The sequence below is a fragment of the Corvus kubaryi genome, unplaced genomic scaffold (genome assembly GCF_017639235.1).
Source record: "Corvus kubaryi isolate FWS band 111438036 unplaced genomic scaffold, C.kubaryi_AGA036_p1.0 37354, whole genome shotgun sequence".
Lineage (NCBI taxonomy): Eukaryota > Metazoa > Chordata > Aves > Passeriformes > Corvidae > Corvus > Corvus kubaryi.
Genome location: NW_024581116.1, coordinates 463,608 through 487,190, shown reverse-complemented (window position 1 = coordinate 487,190; position 23,583 = coordinate 463,608). Strand labels below are relative to the sequence as shown.

The following is a 23,583-nucleotide window of genomic DNA, read 5'->3' as shown; positions in this document are numbered from 1 at the left end:
TGTTTGAGATGTGTCAGGGAGAAATGGACTTTGTGTAAATGTTGTCTTAAGTCAGTCATGTGCTTATAAATCCCTTTTTTTTCCCCCCAACCAGAAGCCGTCAGTCATTAAAGGTTAGAGAACACAGTGTTTATGGCCCTTACGTAGATGGCCTATCCAAACTAGCTGTTGCTAGCTACAAGGTAAGGATCAACTTTATGAAAGGCTTGTCTTGACATCCTAAACACCAGGTGCTGTCCCTTCAGCTGGACAGAATTACTAAAATGCTCCTAATCACTAATCTTAGAGCAAGAGAGCTGTAGATTGTTGTATTGTGATCTCTGGGGATAACAGGGCTAAGAGCAGAAGCTGCCTTCATCCTGTGCTACTCAGTAATTCTGGAAGTAATTCAGCTGTTGAATGGAACAGATTTCCTCCCAGCCTTAGGATGAGTGCACACTGTCACGGGAAAGTGTTCTGTGATTAATGACAGGCCCAGGATTAGGCAGAGCCAGGCTCTCAGTGCCCCACTGTGTCACTTTTTGCCTGTCATGCTCTAGTCAGTAATTTCCCTTCCCAGCAGCACACGCTGGAATTACGAACTAATGGGTGTTTACAAAGCAAATACTTGAGAGCATCACATGAAACTTGCTTGCAGGATAGTAAATGTTTATATGTGCATTCACAAAATGCCCTGTTTTATAAGGAGCATTAACTTACTGTGGGGAAAATGGATAAATCTGGGATGGAATTCTGTCAGCTTAACCAAAACATGAAAATAGTGCAATCCCTGTGCTGCAGTTTCTCCAGGTCTTCATCCACCACTCCTTGGTGATTCCTGCCAAGACAGGACACATTTCATGCTTTGCCTTTCCATGTTGCCCAGCAGCTTTGTGTAATCCAGAATTTGGAGTTAGTGGTCTGTGGTGGTCCTTTGTTTGACTGTTTTTTCGAGTTGTTGTGGCATCACCCAGATAGAGAAATAGAAGTTTAGCCCAAGACTCCAAGGTTTTAACTATTTTACAGAATTGCTGTGAAACCCCAAAGCAGGGGAGCTGCACCTTTCTCAAGCATCACAACAGATCAAAGCACTTAATAAGCTCTTAAAATTTGGAGGAATATAATGACCTGTTTAGTGTGGTTCTGTTTTATAAACCTCTGAGTCTTCTATCAGTATTCCAAATTCGGAGACTATGACAACTGAGGCTGAAATGTGACAGGGTTTAAACATGAATTACTGTTTCCTCACTTCTTTCTCTGCTTTTGAGTGTTGCTATGTGCAGCCAGGTGCATTATTTTTGTTGATAGTATCTGGGTTGGGGAGTGGGTGAAGTCATGACACTGTGGAGTTTCTAGGCTTTAAAGGGGAGGGGATCACTTCTATTTTTTCCTCACTTTTTTCTGAATAAAAAAATGGGAAGCTTAGTGAGAAAATGCTGTCTTTGACCAAAACAGGATGATTTTTGGAGGTAATTGAAAAGGATGTTAATGCAGATCTGCTCATGGCTGTGAAAATTGTATTTAGGACATCGAGTCCTTGATGTCTGAAGGCAACAAATCTCGGACAGTGGCTGCCACCAACATGAACGAGGAGAGCAGTCGGTCCCACGCAGTCTTCAAGATCATCCTCACCCACACCCTCTATGATGTGCAATCAGGGGTAAGAAAACCCAGCTGCAAGGTCCAAATGTCAGGCTGGGATGTTTCTCTTGCTTTAATGTTTTTCACAGGAAAAGAAACACTTCTTTGGAAGCAGCAGTTTGTAGTCCAGGCTAAAGATAAAGTAGGTGAAAAATAGAAGAACACCTGTGTGTTCCTCTGGTGATCCCCTTCTAGTGGTTACTGAATGCAAATTTGTATAAATTACCAGCTTTCTGAATTAATGCAAATTTGTATAAATTACCAACTTTCTAAACTGAAAAAACCCCACTAGTATCAAATATTTTGCATTGGATTCCATTAATACTTTTATGTGTCTGTATTAAATATATAAAAAAGCATTTAAATCTGCAAATATTTTAATTTATGTTTCCTTATACATAAATATGCCTTGGAGGAGTGTGTCAAATACATTATGTCAATATTATTTAGTCCCTCACAGAAAATGGTGATAAACTTGAATTGAAATAAGTATCTTTAAACTTCGTTCATTGGTTCTGTGCTTGGGCAATTCTTTAATATTTTCAAAGCCTTGGAGAAATGTTGAGTGTCCACAGAGCAAATCTGAGGCTAAATATTGGATATATTGGAAAGCATAATGAGCCTTTGGGCTTTTTTACCTCCTAATTTCTCAGTTTCCACCGATCTTATCCACACAATTTTCCTCATTCTTTATTTGAATTTTTTTTTCCCTTTGCACTTCAAATCGGTATCATACTGTGCTGAATTTTTTGGTTTTGCCATGGTTTGTCATTCCAGTTTTGCTGTGGCTCTTCTGCATGCTTTTCATACCTGGTTTTTGTATGGTCCTGCTCAGCCTGGATGCAGAGTGGTCGTTGTGACTGCGCATCTTCTCTGCGCCTTCCAGTGACCCCAGTGTCAACTTCTGGAACAGATTTCTCTGTTCTCCCACCTGCTGGTCCTTTCAGTCCTAGAAATGGCACATTTCAGGATCACACCATATTTTGAGAGGTTTAGGGTGACATTTTTGAAAGCTTATTGATTCTAATTATCCTGTTCATTTACGGGAACGCAGCACTTTGCACTGGGATACTGAGGTGCTGAAGGCACAGCTGCTGCAGAAGAACACTGTGAGAGCAAGCTGTTCTCAAAGACAGTTGGCTCTTTGGTTTCAAATTGATGTAGAAAATTCATGGAGTGTTTCTGAATGTTGTTTTGGGTCAAAAGACACACAAAAAAAAGGATTTGTAACAAAATCTGCATTAGAGGTTTAAATGCTTGCATAGCTGGTATCGTGTTCCAGGAGGCAGATAAGGATAAAGGAGACTTTGCAATTTTTATAATATATGTAAATTATAACATGCTTCTCATCAGGTTCATTCTTCATGTCTGAAAACCAGGAGAAACCTTGTATAAAATCTGAGGGTTTTAGGAGACTGTTTTCGAGACGGGATTGTGAGCCCCATGTCTCTGGTTGTGGCTCCTTTGGAGTAACTCTGAATTTTTCAACACTTCATTAGTGTGCCCTGTGTACATCTCCTCTGGAGATTTCTGAGATATTTGAAGATACCAGAGTACCTGACTTCACATCATCCATGGCTTCACTGTTGTTTCTGAAGCAGCAGGAAGTGAGTTAGCACCGGACACTGCTCAAATCCAGCAGTTCTCAAAGGGGTTGGAACAAGAGTCCACACCAAAAATGAAGTTAGATTCCTGTTGTAAAATACATCAAACAATGTAACTCGATGTAAGTGACCTAACAGTGGCTGTTCTCTGGTTCCTTCCCCAGACATCAGGTGAGAAGGTGGGCAAGCTGAGCCTGGTGGACTTGGCAGGTAGTGAAAGGGCAACTAAAACTGGTGCTGCGGGAGACAGGCTGAAAGAAGGAAGCAACATTAACAAGTAAGGCTTTGAGATTGTTTATTTTCCTTTTTTCATCACCATTTCTTGCTAAATACATCCTACTTGTAAAACAGAATGAAGTTCTTGTGGTCAATTTTCTCCTTTCCTTCTCTCTATTTCTCTTTCTGACATGCAATACTCTTAGATACAGGAATGACATCTCCATCTTTTTAAAAAACATTTGTGCTCCTGCAACTGACATGAATTTCATTATGAAGACCTGATTATTAAGAGTGAAAACATACTGAAAAAAAAAAAGGAGTGGAACTTTTGCAAAGAAAGAATGATCAAAATCATACTAGGAATTTTTTTCCTCAGGGCATGTTTCTGGAGAGAAAGTCACTGTCTAAATATGCATTTGACTTATGAATATTTACCCTTGTTAATAAATGCTTGTTTTCTCTGGGCAGATCCCTCACAACTCTGGGGCTGGTTATTTCTGCCCTGGCAGATCAGGCTGCTGGCAAGAACAAGAACAAATTTGTTCCATACCGTGATTCTGTGCTCACTTGGTTACTTAAAGTAAGTAAGGGGTTTTTTTAATCTTCTTTTTTTAAAGTGAAATAAAAGAGAGGAAAGAGGGAGAAGAGTCTCATTGAATGAAATCAAAATTCTGTGCTTTTTGCCTCATTTTTCAGGGTTTGATGGTAACCATAATTGTCTTTGGAAAATGAGCTGGATGTAAGCCATTAGCATCTCTGCAGACTAAATATGTTCCCTGTCTTCTGCTGACCTGCAGTGGCCTAAGGATTAAGGAACTTGAAAAATAAAATTAAAAGCAGTGTATTTTATGGGTCAGTGTAAGAGCAGCTTCACACACAACCTTGGGGCTAATTTCCTTTGGGTTATTTCTGCATGCAGCTGGGTTTTACATCCTGGTATGCTTAGCTCTGAAGATGACGATTAAGACTACTACCTTTTCCTAATTGTCTAATTTAATTGTTAAGATATTCTACTTCTGTTAGCAGAGTATAATTGCAGAGCATTATCCCAGTTACAGTCTGAGGAACAGGTCAGGAGGCTTCAGAGATGGTGCTCATGTGAAATCATTTTCTGAACTGCACAGGACTCTTATTTGGTCTTATTTTGGGGGGAAAAGGAGCGTATCATGATGGCACTTGGATGAAGATCTGTACAGTCTAAATGAAAAAACCAAAATTGTTAAAGATGAGATTTATGTATGTCAAATTTCTTTTTTTCCCCCTTGTGCTCTCTTTAGTTGTTATCCAGGAGCAACTAAGGATATTTATTGGTAGAAAGAAATAATCTGGGAAGAAACAGATTTTTGGCATCACCAGCCTTTCTTTGTCCTCTTACTTTTTTAGGTGCTCTGGCTACATTTTCTTGGTTTTCCCCCCTTTCTTAGCAGTGTTTTTAGGTGCTGTTTGAATTTCACATCCCGGAGATTTAAATGCACATATGGAAAGAAACAGGCAAAGTGACTTGGAGGTTATGCAGGACTGTGGTGATAAAAAAAGTTTTCCTTGCACAGATTTGAAGTTGAATACAGTGCTTAAGTAGAATAAAATCCCTACTTGTGTAACCTCTTTGACACTCAAACCTTCATTTTCCTCAGTGCTGCCTTTCATTGAACCTTTTGGTATGACTTGGGAAATGATTTATCCCTAACAGATATGGACAGCAAATAGCCACGTAAAAATCCAAGTGGCACAACCCAAACAAACCCCTCATAGCCCAGTGTTCTCGCACTGAGACTTTTTCAGTGTTTAAATACATTTTTGCCTCTCTATATTTACACTGAGTTTTTACTCTCATTTGTAAGAAACAAATGATTTTTTTGGCTCTCTGCGGAGATGGCAACAAAGCCACTGCACAGCTTCACTTCGCCCCGGTGGGCTCGGGGTTCCTCGTGTGGCTGCAGCAGGGTGGAAACCTCCCTCATGAATTTCCAGCCTTGTTGGAATTAGTTATGCTGCTCCATTTCTAAACAAATCCAGGGAGCAGACTGCAATTCCTGTTCAGCACCTGTCTGAGGCATTGTGGCCACAGTGCCGCCGGCCGGACGCGGCGAAGGAGTGGGAGCCCACTTTTGTTCTGCCTCCTTTCAGGCAAACCCTCTTTGTGTCCAACATCCAGCCACGTTAAGTGCCAACAAAAGGGTTGGGGGCTTTGGGGGTTTTTTTACAAACAAGCTCTCATTGAAGCTTTGTTTTGAAAGGGGGAAAATTTAAACATTTTTTTTTAATTAGAGATCAAAGGAGGGATTTATTCGTTTAAAGAGGCCTGTTTGGAGAAGCCATGAGATGCTGGGCTGTCTTTCTCGCTGGCTTTCAACTTTTAATTATGATACCAAAGCAGTCTAATGTGTCTTAACTGCAGGAATATCTGTCATACAGGGTCTCTCCACAAATCTGAGAAATCCATTCAGGAGACCTCAAGATCTGACACTTTTTGCTTAATTTTGTTGCAGATCTTTAGACAAAAGTACCAGGTGTCAAATATCATTGCTTGGGCAGTGGCATCAGGTTATGTGGAGGGAGCAAAATGGCTTTGTCAGTTCCGTAACTTCTTGATTTAATCAAATTGTATTGGCACAAACATCTTGTTTTTCCATGTTAATCAGAAGTCTGATGGCTGCTATTAAAAATATTGTTTCTGAGCTCTGCATTTTCAGTTGGTTTTTTGGTGCTAGAGAAAAACAGGAGCTAGTTTATTCTTAGAAGTAACTTACTTATTTCCATTCTGTCTCTCTAACACATGCAAGCCCAGGCTTGCCAGGGTCATTTACAGACTCTCTTCACTAATGAGAGGCTGATTTGCTATTTGTCCACCTTTCTTGCTTATCATTACAGAAACCAGTGAAATCAGCATAAGGGTTTTATACATAAAACTTTATCAGACACTCAGGCATTGGGCTTGAATTGCTACAAGAGGGACTTTGCCCAATTTCTAGTGGGTGTATTGTGGGTTCTGGTGTGTCACTGTTACAGCATTCTCAGCCACCTCTACAGCAGAGCTGCAATTCAAATAATAAATTAATCCTATGTTGGAGCTAATAAGTGCAACGAAGGACATTCCCAAAGTGCAAACTGTTAAGGTTGGATTTGGGAGGGGAGTAGCTGGCCAGCTCCCTGCCAAACTTCATCTTTTTATGCAGAACAGGGACTGCAGTTGCAGGGTGTCATTCCTAATTTTTGCCCAGGAAATCCAAAATGGAATGATTCATGTGCTCCTGTTAATCTTAAAAGTTTTCAGTTAAGAAAACATTTCTGTGGTACAGAGTGGACCCTCCCAAGGCATGGATTAATTTGAAGTAAACATTGGCTAATCCTTGGATGAGAAAAGCCACGGGGAGATCAGTCAGAAAGCTGTTCTTTGCAGCTGATTTCTCTATAAATACACTTACCTGCATGTGCTGACTATGTTGAACACTATAAATATATATATTTACATTGTATATGAGTTCAGTGCCCTTTTGCATGACCAGAGACAGCCAAGTGCTGCCAACAGCCTGACTGCTGTCAAACTGGTTTAGGCATCACGCAGCCAAAAAGAGAGTCTTGGGGAAATACTTAAAGGGACATTTTAATGATTGCTGGGGAAAGCTCCACGTGTGCTTTGGAATTGAAATGGTTTGACAAGCAGCTAATGCAGTCAGATTGTTCTAATGGCAATGCCTGACCTACATTTCATGGGTTATTGAAGATGAAAATTAAGAGCATCGTTCATCTCAGAAAGGGATATTGGGTAAAAAACAAACACACAAAAAAACCTCACCCCAAAATTCCAGACAAACGAAAGAAACCAAGCAGCCAAAGAGAAAAAAAAATCTGCTGCAAAATTCAAACCAGAATGTTTTGTATATCTATATATCTTTATATCTTTATACATCTATATCTGGCCAAAATTGTAAACCATGATCTTATGATCAATAAAAAGATTAAATACATCCTTCCTTCCTTGTTTCCTTGTTTCCTTGTTTCTTTTTTTGTTCCCTTCTTTGTTTCCTTTCTTCTTTATTTCCTTTCTTCTTTGTTTCCTTCCTTGTTTCCTCGTTTCCTTGATTCCTTCCTTGATTCCTTCCTTGTTTCCTTCCTTGTTTCCTTCCTTCCTTGTTTCATGCCCTTCTTCTCTCTCAACCAAATTCCAGGAGGGTAATTTATTATGTAACTCAGTTTAGATTTGTGAGCTGTGTCAGTGAGGGGAAGGGAATGGCCCCATTCTGAACCTTTATAGGAATAAAATCAGCTATATTGTTTATGAAGAGTTCTTTCAGTAATTCAGGTATTTATTGACGACATCTCTCTTCCAATCTTTAAAATGAGATATTCTGAATTCATCACAGTTTTCCCTGAGCTCTCTCAGAAGTGTCTGAGAAGTTCAGTGCTGAAGTGTTTACATTTCTGGTTTGTAAACCTAAGCAGAAAACAGAAAGAAAACTTTGAAGCCCTTACCAGGCCCTGTAAAGCCCAAAACAGGGCCTTTTTTTCATTCCTGTTGAAATTAAAAAAGCCAATAATGTCAAAAGCCAAGAATGACGTTTCCTAAACGAGCTTTCGAAAACGAGCATTGAAAATCACGACTTTTTCTTGACTTGCACTGCATAAACTCTTAAGTTGAACCGCCAGCAAACCAAAATAAAAGTGTTGATTCTAAACACCCCCCAACCTTCCAGGACAGCCTCGGGGGCAACAGCAAGACGGCCATGGTGGCCACGGTGAGCCCGGCAGCCGACAACTACGACGAGACGCTGTCGACGCTGCGCTACGCGGACAGGGCCAAGAACATCGTCAACCACGCCGTGGTCAACGAGGACCCCAACGCCCGCATCATCCGCGAGCTCCGTGAGGAGGTGGAGAAGCTGCGGGAGCAGCTCACCAAGGCCGAGGTACAAACTGGGAGCCTTGCAGATCCCACGAACCCCCCCGGTCTCAGCCGGCTCTCCGAAAGGAATTCCATGAGGGAACGTTGCGGGGTGTTCAGGGGATGATTCCACCTCCCTTTATATAATTTTTTCCCCATCTTTCTGTGCATCCGTCTTGAAACACGGGCGTTCAGTGAGATACTGAATACCTTGTTGGACTTTCTTGGTTCTGCTCTGTGATGCAGAGGACAGGGAGACACGGATAGTTCCAGTGAAGACTGGGTAGTTTCTAGGCAGAGCTTTCCCAATATATTTAAGAATTCAGTGTGGCCATGTCCTGTGAGATGTGACTTCATATAAATAAAGTTTTCCTGCTTCTTTCCAGCTGTTGAATCTCTTACAGGCACTAGGCAATTTCTCTGTACAGCTCCCTGAAGGGAGGTTGTAGCCAGGTGGGGTTGGTCTCTTCTCCCAGGCAACCAGTGATGGGACAAGAGGACACAGCCTTGAGCTGCACCAGGGGAAATTTAGGCTGGACATTGGGAAAAAATTCTTCACAGAAGAGTGAATGAGCATTGGAATGGGCTGCCCAGGGAGGTGGTGGAGTCACCATCCCTGGAGGTGGCACTCAGTGCCATGGTTTAGTTGATAAGGTGGTGTTGGGTCATAGGTTGGACTCGATGATCTCCAAAGTCTTTTCCAGCCTGTTCTGTGATTGCTTCCACAGTGAAATTTCAAGAGAAACATAGTCTAAATGTTAGATGAAGGCCAAGAATTAGTGTAATTCTAACTTCTGTTCCCAAAGGGCCGAAGCAATAGTGATGTAATCTCTCTGGTTTGCAGCTCAGAAAAATTATGATCACAGCATTTGCATTGTGAGGTATGCAGGGAATGCTGGCTGTGATACCACAAATGACTTTTGGATTTTGGACTCTTCTCATTCGAGCTGCCTAATATTCTAAGCATCCACTGTGTGTTTATCAGTTCCTTTAAGGTATCTCAAGTTAAATATCATAATATTAAATATCTAAAAATTCCTCTAAAATACCAACCACAGATGTAACAGTACTCTGAGAGCTGCAAGTAATCCCCGTTTGTTTCATTTTTTAGCAGTACTCCCATAATAATGGCAGCTGTCCAAAGTAATGAAGTAGTGTTTCCTAAGGATGAAATACTAAATATTTCCTTTCCCAAGTATTAAAATCCCACCCTAGTTGTCATCCCAGTGGCATTGACAAAGAGCAGGGAGAAACCAGAGCAATTTGCTGTTAAGAGGCTGCACAGTAAAGGTCAAACCCCACATTCACAGCCTTGTGCTCCTTTCAGTTCATTACATTTGTTGCCCATCTAATTGTTCTTACAGAACTGTGCATAAATAACTTCCTGAAGTGAACAAAAACACTGACTCATTATGACAGGTTACATTTTCAAAGCTCATTTCCAGATATAGAATTTGCCAAGTTGAGGGTTGGGGGTTTTTTTTACCTTTTGGTGTCATTGTCCTTTTTTCTCCCAAACAGCCACAACAGAATTTGACAGTTGACCTTCCCCTCACAGAGTACAGAATTATCCTCTTTTCCCCTTTTCTTTTATAATCCATGCATTTTGATTTTTTTGGGGTCAAAATTAATACCATGTTTTAATTTGTCTGTGCCAAGGCCACCAGCTTGTCCTCCCTGAGCTAGGAATTCACCTGCTTCCAGCAGAGAAGCAGCCTATGAGTCTGGGATCAGGCTGAGCCCATTTTGGTTTATTTGGGCATTGCAGGGAATGAGGAGTTATCCAGGTCACTGTACAGCAGAAATGTGTGAAAATGTGCCCTAACTGTCGAAAGAAATGGGGAAATTAAACCTTGAGAATATCTGGGCTTCATCACTCTGCCCTGCTCTGTAGTGTCCGCCCCTTTGCACTGACCATGTTTTTTCTGGCATTATGAATTTTTGGTTGGGAAATTGCCTTGGCTTCACTTTCCTTCCTTTGTGGAATCCATAGAATCATGGAGTGGTTTTGGGTTGGATGGGACCTTAAATCTCATCCAGTCCCACCCCCTGCCATGGGCAGCCCCGTCCAGTCTGGCCATCCAGGGATCCAGGGGCAGCCCCAGCTTCTCTGGGCACCCTGTGCCAGGGCCTCTCCACCCTCACAGGGAGCAATTCCTTCCCAATATCCCATCCATCCCTGCCCTCTGGCAGTGGGAAGCCATTCCCCCTTGTCCTTCCAGACCCTTTTACCCCGTATTTAGGTATTTAAAGCAGAAAAAGCCCACCCGGGACACATCAGCTGACAGTTCCTAAACTGTTGTGTCTTGAGGCAGAGGAAACTCCTGTCTTAAAACCGGATTTTCCAACCCTGGCGCTTGCCCCTTTTCTTGAAGGAACTGCAGTGTAATGAGGCCACTCTTTGATCTGGGTTCCTGTGAGGAGTTTTGGGTTTGTGGTAAGGGAATGTCTGATGGAGAACGATGCTCCCATTATTTAGTTGGCATTGCATAAATGCCAACCAGCCAAACTCATTTTTCCTCGTTAGCAGTAATGAAATAATGGTATAAGGAAGTCTCCAGACTTTTTGATCAAGGTTAGTAGAGGAGGAAATGCCAGTATGGAGATGGAAGTTGAAAAATGATAGAATAGTTTGAGTTGGAAAGGACCTTTTAAAGCTCTTCTGGACCAACCCCCTGCCATGGGACACCTTCCACTATCCCAGGCTGCTCCAAACCCCATCCAGCCTGGCCTTGGATACCTCCAGTGATGAGGGGATGGTGATGCCCTGTCAGTTTTTGGGGTGTCTGATGGGTGGCTGTGGGGGTATTGTCTTATTCTTAAGTTAGTCCTTGTTTGGAACATGGGCCTTTGAATATTTCACAAGACAGAATTAGAGCTGTGGCAAATTAGCAAGAAAATGGAATTTCAGTGTCCGGAAGCACATCGTAAAGCTTCCTTTGATACTCACTCTGCAAGCTGCATGCGGAAATGCAGAGGTGCAAAACCAGGAGACCTGCATTCTTCCCACAGAAAAAATACTGCCCACATCAGGCCATATAAAAATGAAGAATAAAAACATTTTGGTGGCATGGCAGCTTACTGAGGTGTGAGATGTCATTTGGGGGGTCTGACAGGTGAGGGGACATAGAGCAGCAGGATCTTTAAAAACAAAACTGGTTTTGCTATGAGTCACTTGGGATGTAGAAATAAGATTAGTTTGTGTGTGAGTATCTTTGTGCAAATCTGCCAGTATCATGTAATTGGTTTGTGTTGAAGCACATAAACTCCATGTTAACATCTGTACTTGAAACTAATTAAAAGAACTTTTTGGTGGATTCTGCCTTTACGTGCAGTGTGTGATTTAAAGACCCCTTTACTTACTGCAAAGCATGCCTTGCAAAATGAGTCGTGTTGCCTTTATTCCCCCATCTGTGTGGCTGCAGAGGGAAAAAACACAAAGCACAACAGGCTTTTCTTGTTTCGTTTGCTTTTATTCCTGCAGGCTATGAAATCACCAGAGTTAAAAGAACGATTGGAGGAATCGGAAAAGTTGATTCAGGAGATGACCGTGACCTGGGAAGAAAAATTACGAAAAACTGAGGAGATAGCTCAGGTTTGCTGCTTTCTTTCCTCCTCCCTGCCCCCATTTTTTATGAAAAATAGGTTTGTTTTCTTTGTCTGTCAGTTCATAGAGGTTGTCTGAGTCTCTCCCCACATTTATGGGTAAGTAGGTCAAGCTTGCTGCCCCTTTGAAAAGCTTCACTTAATTCCTGTGATAGATGGGTGCCTCCCAGATTACCACTCTAGTGACAATAATAAATTGTCACTGTATGCAAATGGAGAAGTTATTTAAAAAAAAATAATAATCCACGGATGAGAGGATTATGGGGATTTTTATATTCTTCAGGCAGTAAAATTGTTTGTGATGAGGGAGGGGAGCATTGAGAGCAGTCAGCGCAAGGTTATGGACTGAGTGCCTCAATGCACCAGGCGAAGGGCATTCAGAACGATAAAAAATAGAGCTGTTGAGGATCTCTGTGTGTTTTAATAGCTCCTAAACTGATATTTAGGGCCTCAGACCATAACTGGAGACGATTATGTTGGAAAAATGATGCAGGTCACCACGGTTATTGCATGACACTCCTGGTTCTTCCCACACAAATGCTGATGTATATATTGGCAGAGGGGAGCTTTGGATGGGGAGGACTGTTGGGAGGTGATGAATAGTGTGTAATAAATAAGGGGAGAACAGAGCCTCTGGTACAAAGCCCTCTTGTAGATGCCACAATCCGAATAGACTGTGTTGACTTTGGTTTTAAAGATCCATTGTAAGAAGTGCTGCCTGTGACTACGAGGGCTTCCTGCCTTTCAGTGCAATTCCTCCCTGTGTATAAGGGTGAAAAAATAATAAAATAAAAAATAAGAACAGTAAAAAAATCCTGCTCTTACCCTACACAATAGTTTCTAGGCACTGGGTGTGTGAGGAGGTTGAAAAGCTGGAGTAATGGGCTCAGCTCTCCAGACTAAATGTGCCTTGATGTTTGCACATTGCTGCTTTAGCTCCCTTCCTTTCTGTCTCTAAATTCCCAGCCTGGTAGGATGTTTCAGAGCTGGGAGTTTCATGAGCCTTGAAAAAGGAATATTTTTTTCCAGAGGAGGGATAAAGAGAAGTGTTTGTGCAGTACAGGCTGTTTCAGGACTGCCTGGAAGCCAGTGCAAGCCACTCTTTCACTCCCTTCCTCACCTGGACAGGGGAGAAAAGATGTAACAGAAGGTTTCTGGGTCGAGATGAGGACAGGGAGAGATCAATCACCAATTACTGTCACTGGCCAAACTGATTTGACTTGGGAAAATGTGTTTAATTTGTTATCAATCAGATCAGAGTAGGGTAATGAGAAAGAAAAACTAAATCTTAAAACACCTTCCCCCCCACTTCTCCTTTCTTCCCAGGCTTGACTTCACTCCAAGTTTTCCATCTCCTACCCCCAAGTGAGACAGGGGGATAGGGAAAGGGGGCTGTGGTCTGTTCTCCACTCGTTGTCTTTGCTGCTTTTCCCTCCTCAGGGGAAGGACTCCTCACTCTTGAACTGCTCCAGTGCAGGTCCTTTTCCACAGGGTCAATCCCTCAGGAACAGGCTGATCCACGTGGATCCCCCATGGGGTCACAAGTCCTGCCAGGACCCTGCTGCAGTGTGGGCTCCTCTCTCCACCGGGGCACGGGTCGCTACCAAAACCTGGCCATGCAAACCCAGTGCTGTAGATTTAGGCAGGTCCAAGGCTGAAGGCATTTCTCTCATGCCTCATCAAGTGATTTTATTTCTGGCCCATGTCCACCAACATCTGTCTGTCAAATTGTGTCAGGGTAGGCAGGGAGGATGGAGGGTTAATTGTAAATCCTTGAGGAAAGGATGATTCCTGATAAAGAGTGAGGACCATCAAAGAGGCATCAATAAGAGTTCAAAGCCTTAAACACCAGCCACATGAACAGGCAATTTTTCACTTTTTCAGTGAGTGTTTGACATACTTCTAATGTTTTTTTCAATGTTTAAGTTAATTAACGTTAACTCTTGAGAAAAAATTAACAGGAACTGTCTCGTTTTCTCTCAGTTAATCCTACAAGATTCACATTGTGGGCTGAGTTCTCCTTAGGGCAACATGTTCTTTATCTCTGTAGATAATAAGGATTTTTGTAAACTTCAGAGCCTGGCACTGGTGATCGGAAGAGAGATCTTTGACATCACGCTGCAGTTTCTCCTCTGTTCTTTGTTTTCTCTCTCTCTCACACACACATGACTTTTCCTTACAAGGACATTATGTTGGGTTTGGAAGCGTGTGGGGAGACAGGGAACAGAAAGTCAAGAGCAAGTTGTGCTATTCTTTGCAATTTTGATCTTGATTAGAGCTGGTACAACTCCACTGCTGAGCAGAGAATGATACTGAATATTGTGGCATAGTCAGTTTTTAAATATAAAGCACACTCATAGGTAAAGATAAGCATTCCAGCATTATTCCTACATGATCTAATTGGATATTTTTAGAAGTCTCAGCAGCACAGGGAAAGCACTGTAGGTCTCTTGTATGTTTTTTTACATATTAGTTTCACCATCTCCTGTTTCTGCTTCCCTCAGTAATCCTGTGAGAACCCTCCCATATTTATTTCTAATTTTTTTTTTTTACTGTTGTGGACAGTGGGTCTCACTTCAGTTTCTCTCTGATCCTGGGAACAATCCTCAACTTTTCTATCCTAGTGGGGTTTTTTTTTGGTTTTTTTTTGGTTTTTTTGTAGAAGAATCCCTTTCTGTTCCTAAGTCAGAAATGTTTAATGTTCCTCTTTCACTGCTCTGGTCTCACCCAAACACTTCCCTTTGAGAGATGTACATTTTTGCACAGTAATGCTTTGTTGGGCATTTCTATGAAGTCTTTTGACAAGAACAAAACACCATCCAAAACGCTGCTATTCTTGTTCAGCAGGAAGTGTTCTTTGCATTACTTAAATAGCAGGTTGCCAGTTTTTTGTCATTTTGATTGCTCTGGAACAAAGGATAGACATGGAGCTTGGCTTGGCAGGGATTTAACTTAACTTGTTGCTCTTTAGCTCGAAAGGGAGAATAAAGGGCTCTAGAGATGGCTTTGTGGTAGCGTTTTGCTGTTCCAGTGAGGTCATGGAGAAGCTCTGCAGTGCTGCAGGAGGCTGCTCCCGGCTGCTTGCATTTCCCACTGGGAATATGGGAATGTGTGGGACCAAAGCACTGAGCCCTCCGAGACCAGAGGGGCGAGGACAGGAGGAACCACAGAAATCCCTGATCAAAGCTTGGTAGAACTGAGGTTTTTGTGCCTCACCTATTGCAGAAGGAAGAGTTTCCTGTTCTAGAAGTATCAGTCCATCATTTTTGCCAGATGGGAATGGATTTCCGAAGCGTTGTGTGTCAGTCAGCTAAATTTTGATGGCTGCTCTCTTACAGGAGCGTCAGAAACAGCTGGAAAGCCTTGGCATATCCCTGCAGTCCTCTGGAATAAAAGTTGGGGATAATAAGTGCTTCCTGGTTAATTTGAATGCAGATCCAGCTCTCAATGAACTCCTGGTGTACTATTTAAAGGTAAAATTATATCTTTATATATACAGTTTTTTTGATGTCCGAAGTGGGCCTCTAATTCAGTCAGCAGAGGTGTACTTGGAGAGTTTTATAAAACTGTATATCTAACAATACTTAAATTTATATGAGTACAACTTTTTAATTTCATATGTAATTTACCATAGCAGAGGAAAAGTTTGGGGATTTGATGTTTTTGTTTGTTTTGGTTTTCTTTGGGGTTTTTTTAAAAGCAGTTTAGACATGTTCTTTTTGAGAAGCTGTCTCCTGTTCTGGGATGAGGTTTTTTTGTTGTTTGGGGGTTTTTTATGCCAACTTTCACAAGCTTTTACCCATGAAATTGTTTTATATAAAGGTTGGGCATATCAGTAGTCACCTTCTCCATATGTAGTCCAAATTCTGGCTGCTGTCTTCAGTTGATGAAATGCATTTTTAATCCTCTTCGTGCAACTTGCCAGGAGTGAAAAACAAGTTCTGTTCTGCCTCAGCACTTCTGATGTGCAGTCCCTGTTTCTGATATTAACCATCAAACACATGATGTGACTTTTGGAGTCCATGCTGAAATATTTGGGCAGTTTATTGTGGTTTTTACAAATCGTAGATGGAGGAGAAACGAGGCACAACCATTTTAAGGTCGCATTTTGGAGTGCAAGTTCTAAAAATTTTGCAGTGAACGTCAGCAGTTTGAGCTTCACATGAAATCATTCTCTTCCCTTTGAAGTGGGGTAGTAACTCTCAAAACAGCCACAAAATCAGCAATTAGGCTGAAAGATGGTTTTGGTTTAATCAGTCTTAGGAAGTACGTGATCCTTTTTTATATCAGCCATCGTGGCTCTGCGATATCTCAATAAAAACAAGGGAAAGAAGTTTTGCTACGTTGTATCTGCTTAAAAAAAAAAAACATTAAAAAGGAGAAAAGAGCTGAGGTTTTGGGAGAGGTTGACTCTTTCGCAGACAACTTGCTCATAAAAGTCCGGAGTGTGACTCAGCTGCTAAATCACTGACAGATACTGGGGCAGATCCCACTCCTCCCAGTGGTCACTGGGAGCAAGGACAAGAGCAAGGCAAAGCCTTGGCCCATCAGTGCCAGCAGGGAAAGTCTCCGGTAGTTCTGTGCTGTTTTCCTTTTCTAGGGAAAACTCCTCGGGGTAGATTTTGTCTCCTTCAGTTAGTCTTCATTATTTTTTTAATAACTCAGATTTGTCTTGCTGCTGGGGAATTTTGGTGTAAAAATCCCCGTGCTTTGCAATTATTCTGATAAAATTACTTGGAGCTGTTTCTCCTCAGATTCTGAGATTTAACTCTCTTGTTTCTCAGAGTGTTTGCCCACGTTGTCTCTAAGCTGTGTGTGCACCAGATCCTTCACGTGCTGAAGAACAACCTGAGCTGACCTGTCTAAACTGTTTATCTGTTCCTCAAAAATTGCTTGGAGATGCCTAAAAAAGAGATTTCTATCCCAAAAGGGGGATCCAGCTCAGGCAGTGGTGGAGTCCCCATCCCTGGAAGGATTGAAAAGCCACATGGATGGGGCACTTGGGGATATGGGGAAGTGGTGGCCTTGGCGGTGCTGGGGGATGTTTGGATGGTCTTAAAGTGGTTTTTCCAACATCAGCAATTTTATGTGTGGGGTGATCCTTCATCTGCCAAATCCCCCATGCCTTGAGTACTCCAGGAATTTCCTGAGCTGTTGCTGATCTCGGTGGAGCCTCCATAATCACCATGGATCTGCCACTGTGAACCTTCCTTAACTCCTCCTTGAAATCCTTTATTCCTTTGGCTTCTACAACATCCCAAGGCACTGAATTCCTGCATTAAATTGTAAAACCTCTTCATTTTCAGATTTAACTGTTGCCTGTAAACTTTCCTGAGTGCTCCCTGCCTCTTATTGTAAGACAAAATGTTGATTTGCTTCTCTTTTTCCCTCTCAGGGAAGTATTGAACAGCTGTGAAATTTTGGGACCAGATGACACAACACATCCAGAAGGAGAACGGGTGAATTAGACCCAGTGAACCTCTGCAATCCACTGTTAACATCCAAATTAATTTTTCCCCAGGAGCACACGTTAATAGGCTCAGACAACTCTCAAGATATCCAGCTGTGTGGAATGGGAATTCTTCCTGAGCACTGCATCATAGACATCACCCCAGAAGGCCAGGTTATGCTGACCCCTCAAAAAAATACCAGGTAAAGGAATAAGATGCAGCCCCAGTTGTTAAATAATTGTTATTTTGTCTAGTATTTTATGATTCATGGTGCACAAAGATGCTTGGGAAATAAACTTCTCTATCTAATTCGTAGTAAGAAAAATTCTGCTTCTGTGTGCTGCTTTTACATTTTAATTGTCACCTGCTCCTCTGTCAACTCGTGTTTCATTCCAGTGAGATTTCTCTGAGAGGGTGTTTGTAGCCCAAATTTTCAAAGACAAGATGAGTAAATTGCATGTGCTTTCAGCAAGTAGATGCTCACTGATTTGCAGCTGTGTAGATGTAACTCCTATCAAAATTTGAATTAATTTTCTAGGAAATCTGTTGATATGCAAAGAGCTGCTGAAGCATTTGTTGCTTTATTCAATTAAGTAGCACTACTTGAGAAGCAGCTGGCATATTCAAATTGATAACAAAATGACATGCAGTGTCAGCATCTGCAATAATTTATTGTTAATACACAAAGTTCAAACTTTTCACATTTACCCTGATTTGTGGCTGATGCTGCTTGGAGCAGATTGTGCTGGGTGGCAACCTGAGATTCCCTTCAAATTTGAGTTATCCCATGATCCTATTTTCAGAGTTAACCTGACTCTGAAATAAAAGCAGTTTCTGATACTAATTACTATACTAATTAGTATCTTTAAGCTATTTATGTAGCAAAGGTGTCTATTGCCTTATTCAAATATTTATGTTTTGTGTCTGTATTTCAGAGTAGTGTGAAAGTGGTTTTTTTCTAGTGGCCTTTTTTTTCAGGCTGCTCATTTTTAAGCTTTAATTTTACTTCCCAGGCACAGCTGTAATATCTATCTAAATGTACTGAACTTCATGAGCTTAGGAGGTCAAAAGAAGCTGAATTTGAGGCGTGTATGAAACAGCACTGGGTAGATCAGTGAATTTTCTGGGAATATTTTTCCTGTTTGCAAGCCATAAATCTCTTTACTGGGAGGGGAAAAAATAAAGCTTTATATACATGCATTTAATTTAGAATTTTGGCTTTTCACAGGACATTTGTAAATGGCTCTGCTGTCGTGTGTCCCATCCAGCTCCATCATGGAGACAGAATCCTGTGGGGAAACAACCACTTCTTCAGGTAACAAAAGTTATTAAAGGAGTTGTAAACTGGCACCAACTTTGTTTTGGCTTAAGGTACGAGGAAAGATGAGGATTTTAAAAGCACTGCTGATGTTGGACTGGTTTTTAATGCTAAATGTTATAACAAGGTCACTGTGCTCCCTGCAGTCCCAGCCATATCTGTCCCCTTCCTGTATCAGACAGGATCACTGGTAGATGTTTTCTATGCAAGACTGTACTTTGAAACTCTCTGAAATACCTCAAAGATCAGTGGATTTGAATGATAATCTAAAATTTCATTGCTTTCTTTTATGCTTAAAAGGAGAACCCATATAAAAATGTGAGGTGTCATTTCATTATTGCCCCTAAATTATTTGGATGTGGAAGGACTAAAAAATGTCATGATTATCCAAATTGTGTTATTGGGAGTCTCAGGTACTTAATTATGAGAATGTAGAATGGATTAGTTAGTTTACCTTCTGCTCCTGTTTTTGCCCTGAGGAAACTTACACCCACAGGAGATCAATAAAATTTGAAAGGGAAAAAATCTGATTTGGAGGCTCTATTGAATTTTAACAATATTTTAAAGCAACCCCGTGTTTCAGAGCTGAGCAATTAACAGTTCTCTAAAAATTTTCCTCTTAATTAAAGGCTGAATTTGCCAAAGAAGAAGAAGAAGGCAGATCATGAGGATGAGGAGCGGGACAACTCCATGAAGTGCAGTAACAGTGTGGAGCAGCTGGATGCAGATGGAGACAATTCCAGTGAAGTGTCCAGTGAGATTAACTTCAGCTACGAGTATGCCCAGATGGAAGTCACCATGAAGGCTCTTGGTAGCAATGGTAAGGAGCCACAAAAATTACTGGGATATCCTCATGGATATTTATATATCCTCACGTGCAAAACATGAGGATAACCACGGACTTTTTCCCTTATAACTTCCTTTTGGAGAATTTTTCTTGTGAATGACTCAACACAGCCATTTTTGTGCTTGAGGAGGGAAAAATCACCATGGCAGACTGTTTGGTTTGGCAGTTCTTGCTGGGGAAAAGCCAAAGCTGGAATGCTGGGGGAACTGCAGTCTTAAATCAAAGTGTTTTCACTTGGCTGTTTATTTTTCTTGTGTTATGTCTCACTCAGGCATTAACTGCAGTGATTTCTGTCTCTGAAACCATGTTTTTGAGTTTTTGTGGTCTTATGTAGCTGTCCCAGAATGACATTATTTTGGGAAACAGGCGGACTTTTTTTTTTCCCCAGCTTGGGCTTTCCCTTTTCTTAATTCTCTTAAGTCATCTGCCCTGTAAATGTTTGTTTTGCTCCAGAATTCAGCAGCACTATTTAAATACACATTGCAACAAAAGCAGAGTTTTTTACCTGATAACTGTGCTCACACCACGCATCCAGGACGCTCCTCAGCATGGATTTCACTGTAGTACTTTTCTTTATTTTCCAAATCTGCCTAGACCCAATGCAGTCAATCCTGCAAAGCCTGGAGCAGCAGCACGAGGAGGAGAAGAGATCAGCTCTGGAGAGGCAGAGGCTGATGTACGAGCACGAGCTGGAGCAGCTGCGGCGGCGGCTCTCGCCCGAGAAGCAGCATTTCCGCAGCATGGACAGGTTCTCCTTCCACTCCCCCAGTGCCCAGCAGCGCCTCAGGCAGTGGGCAGAGGAGAGGTGGGTGACCCACTGTGACCATCAGGGGGGTTCTGTCGAATTTCTGCAGTGAATTTGGCAGGATTTTGGTTGCGTTGCAATTGCGGTGAATTTCTGCGAGGACTCGTGGTGGGGAGGACACGGCCAAAATATTTATCTAAGAATCACAGAATGATAGAACAGATTGGATTGGAAGGGACCTCAAAGACCATCCAGTTCCACCCCCTGCCATGGAGAGGACACTTTCCACTATCCCAGGCTGCTCCAAGCCCTTTCCAACCTGGGCTTGAACACCTCCACAATAAGCAGACCTAAAATGGTAGAAAATGGGAGAAATAATGAGTTCCTGATTTGTTATTAAGGAGAAGCTCTATCCTGCACAGCAGCAAATTTGACTAAAATTGAGATGATTGGATGGAATTTTGAGGCTCCCATATGAATTTGTTCTTTCATGGGTCATGCATGACTCAGCTGCTGGAAGGTTGTTTTTCCTCTTGACTCAGATCCATCTGTCTGACCTGGGCAGGTCCTGACAACCAGAAGAGTGTAAATAAAACAAGGGAGTAAGAGGATGATACAAAGAATTTTAATCCAGAGCATTGCAAAAACCATTTAATAACCAGAGAGGTCAGTGTCCACTCTGCCTCTTCCTGGGTGATGACGTGAAGGTTATTTACTTCAGCCCCTAAATGATCTTTCTACTATTGCTGCCAAAAAGAGCAGCTGCAGGAGGAAGATGAAACCCTAAATAAATGAGTGTGGTGAAGACATTGTCATGAAAAATACAAATCTAATATATATGGCTAGAGAAGCAACTTTGGAAGTAAAAAATATTTCAGTCTGACAAGGTGTTAGCTGTGTGCCTGGGATGTTTTGTGGCACCAGATTCCTGGGCTGCACAATTGACCCTCTCTCTCACACTTGCCAGGAAGGCCAGTGAGCAAGTGGGTGATGTCTGAATAAACCTTTCTCTGTAACATGGAGCATCCACATCTGTGGTGGGAAAATTCTGGAAGGAGCCACACAATAGCTGCCTGTTCAGCAGATGAGTGGAGAAGTCTCCAAAGCCAGCAGCATCCTGATTTTCATACTGCCAAATTCATGCTGAGAGTTTTTCTTTCCCATTTGAAATGTAATTTCATTCCCCTGGTTTTTGTGTTAAAAAGGATAAAATTGTTTTGGTGGGAAGGGACCTGAAAGCCCTTCCAGTGCCACCCCCTGCCATGCACAGGGACACCTCCCACTATCCCAGGCTGCTCCAAGCCCCGTCCAGCCTGGCCTTGGACACTTCCAGGGATCCAGGGGCAGCCAAAGCTTCTCTGGGCACCCTGTGCCAGGGCCTCCCCACCCTCACAGCCAACAATTCCTTCCCAATATCCCATCCATCCCTGCCCTCTGGCAGTGGGAAGCCATTCCCTGTGTCCTGTCCCTCCAGCCCTTATCCCAAGTCCCTCTCCAGCTCTCCTGGAGCCCCTTTAGGCACTGGAAGGGGCTCTGAGGTCTCTCTGGATCCTTCTCCTCTCCAGGTGAACACCCCCAGCTCTCCCAGCCTGGCTCCAGAGCAGAGGGGCTCCAGCCCTTGGAGCAGCTCCGTGGCTTCCTCTGGACTCTCTCCATGTCCTCCTTTTGCTGGAAGCCCCAGAGCTGGACCCAAGGAGTGCAGGGCAGTGTCCAAACCTTTGCACAAGTTCTGGGGAAGGTGGTTGAATTCCCTCATGAGATCCAGGGTTTGTGAACCTGAGGATGCTCCTGGGTGTCTCTGGAGGGGCTCGTCTGTCCAATATTTGTCGCAGCCCCCATTATGTCACCTGTCCCTCCCCTCCCTTTCATCCTCACCCACAAGCTCTCAGTTGTCTCCTCATCCATTTGTTTTGCTTTCAGTACATAAACCTCGCTATTTTTCCTGTCTTCCCTTCCCAATCCCCTTCTTGCAGAGAAGAAATGCTGACCCACAGCCTGAGGAAGCTGCGAGAGCAGATTGTTAAAGCCAATTTGTACGTGAGGGAAGCCAATTTTATCGGAGAGGAACTGGACAAGAGGACAGAGTACAAAGTGACCCTCCAGATCCCCGCTTCAAGCCTTAATGCCAACAGCAAGGTACAGTCACCCTGACTGAGTTAAATGGTTGTTCAGTAAGTTTGTCCCTCAGTGTTCAGCTTTCTTTTGCTCTGACCATAATGGTTAAGATAGTTTTCCACTAATGTTCATTAAATATGTCTCTGCTACATCCTTATCTTATTTGATACCATGAAAATCCTGTAATGCGCCATAAAAAGTAAATGTTTTGGTGCAAGGCCTTTCCCCTGGTGTTGAAGTTCACACTTGGCTGCTGTTGCAGAATGACAAAGTCTCTGCAGGTTGGGTAACATCTATTTCAGGTATTTACCATCCCTTTATGGACATTTGACAGCATCATCCCAGTGAGCTGTGAAACTTCTGCCATCCCCATTGTGCAGGGAGGAACTGGAGCAGAGAGGATTTGGAGTATTTGTTCCCAGGCATCTCAGAAATTTTGGAAGGAGGGAGCTGAACCCAGACTTCCATGTCTCAGGCTAGCTGCCTAAGCTGGTGTTATTTCTGTCCTTGAAGCCAGCTCAGTATTTTGGTGATACTCAGACTGTCCTTAGTTCAGTCAATGGATTTTATTCCAGGATTATAATTTTTATCAGTTGTTTTAGAAGTTTTTCTCACAGTCTTTTGGGGAAGACACATCCAGAAACAGGATGATAAAGGGGGTTAAGTGTCTGCACTAGTTGCAAGTTGCAGGCAGTAGTCATGTTAGCTGGAACTCCAGGCCTGCTGTAACTTGAGGATATTCGTGAAATGCTTAAATGTTCCCATTTCTAACACTTATGCAAGGTGAAAATCCACGGAAACCAGTGCCTGGAGCTGTGATTAGCCTTCCCACTTAAGCTGAACACCAATACACTGTGACAGCTGAACTCAGAGCCTGTCACACTTGGATTTGGCTGCTCAAGCCAGAATAAAAAAAAGAACAGACTTTTCCCAAAGATATTCTCAAGTTTGTGTTAGTTTTAAACTCTTATTTTCACTGTTGTGATGTGAATTCCTTCTTGGTATCCCGTTAATTGTTTCACAGAGAGGTGCAATTCTCAGCGAGCCTGCTATCCAGGTGAGGAGGAAAGGGAAAGGCAAACAAATCTGGTCACTGGAAAAACTGGAGAATCGACTGGTGGATATGAGGGACCTTTACCAGGAGTGGAAAGACTGTGAGGAAGACAATCCAGTAAGT

The 23,583-nt window shown here is 42.4% G+C and overlaps 1 protein-coding gene across 3 annotated transcripts in view; it reads left to right on the top strand.

The window, feature by feature from the left end:
* The window catches only part of KIF13B (kinesin family member 13B), a 119,909-nt gene that overhangs the window by 50,911 nt on the left and 45,415 nt on the right, over nt 1–23,583 (top strand). For all 3 annotated transcript variants that reach the window (XM_042032771.1, XM_042032772.1, XM_042032770.1), the window contains exons 7-19: nt 95–182; nt 1,505–1,639; nt 3,389–3,501; nt 3,912–4,023; nt 8,138–8,350; nt 11,810–11,920; nt 15,270–15,404; nt 17,453–17,583; nt 18,610–18,696; nt 19,329–19,519; nt 20,141–20,351; nt 22,265–22,427; nt 23,431–23,577. In XM_042032771.1, the coding sequence (XP_041888705.1) occupies nt 95–182; nt 1,505–1,639; nt 3,389–3,501; nt 3,912–4,023; nt 8,138–8,350; nt 11,810–11,920; nt 15,270–15,404; nt 17,453–17,583; nt 18,610–18,696; nt 19,329–19,519; nt 20,141–20,351; nt 22,265–22,427; nt 23,431–23,577 (1,837 nt within the window). The remainder of the gene's footprint in view (nt 1–94; nt 183–1,504; nt 1,640–3,388; nt 3,502–3,911; nt 4,024–8,137; nt 8,351–11,809; nt 11,921–15,269; nt 15,405–17,452; nt 17,584–18,609; nt 18,697–19,328; nt 19,520–20,140; nt 20,352–22,264; nt 22,428–23,430; nt 23,578–23,583) is intronic.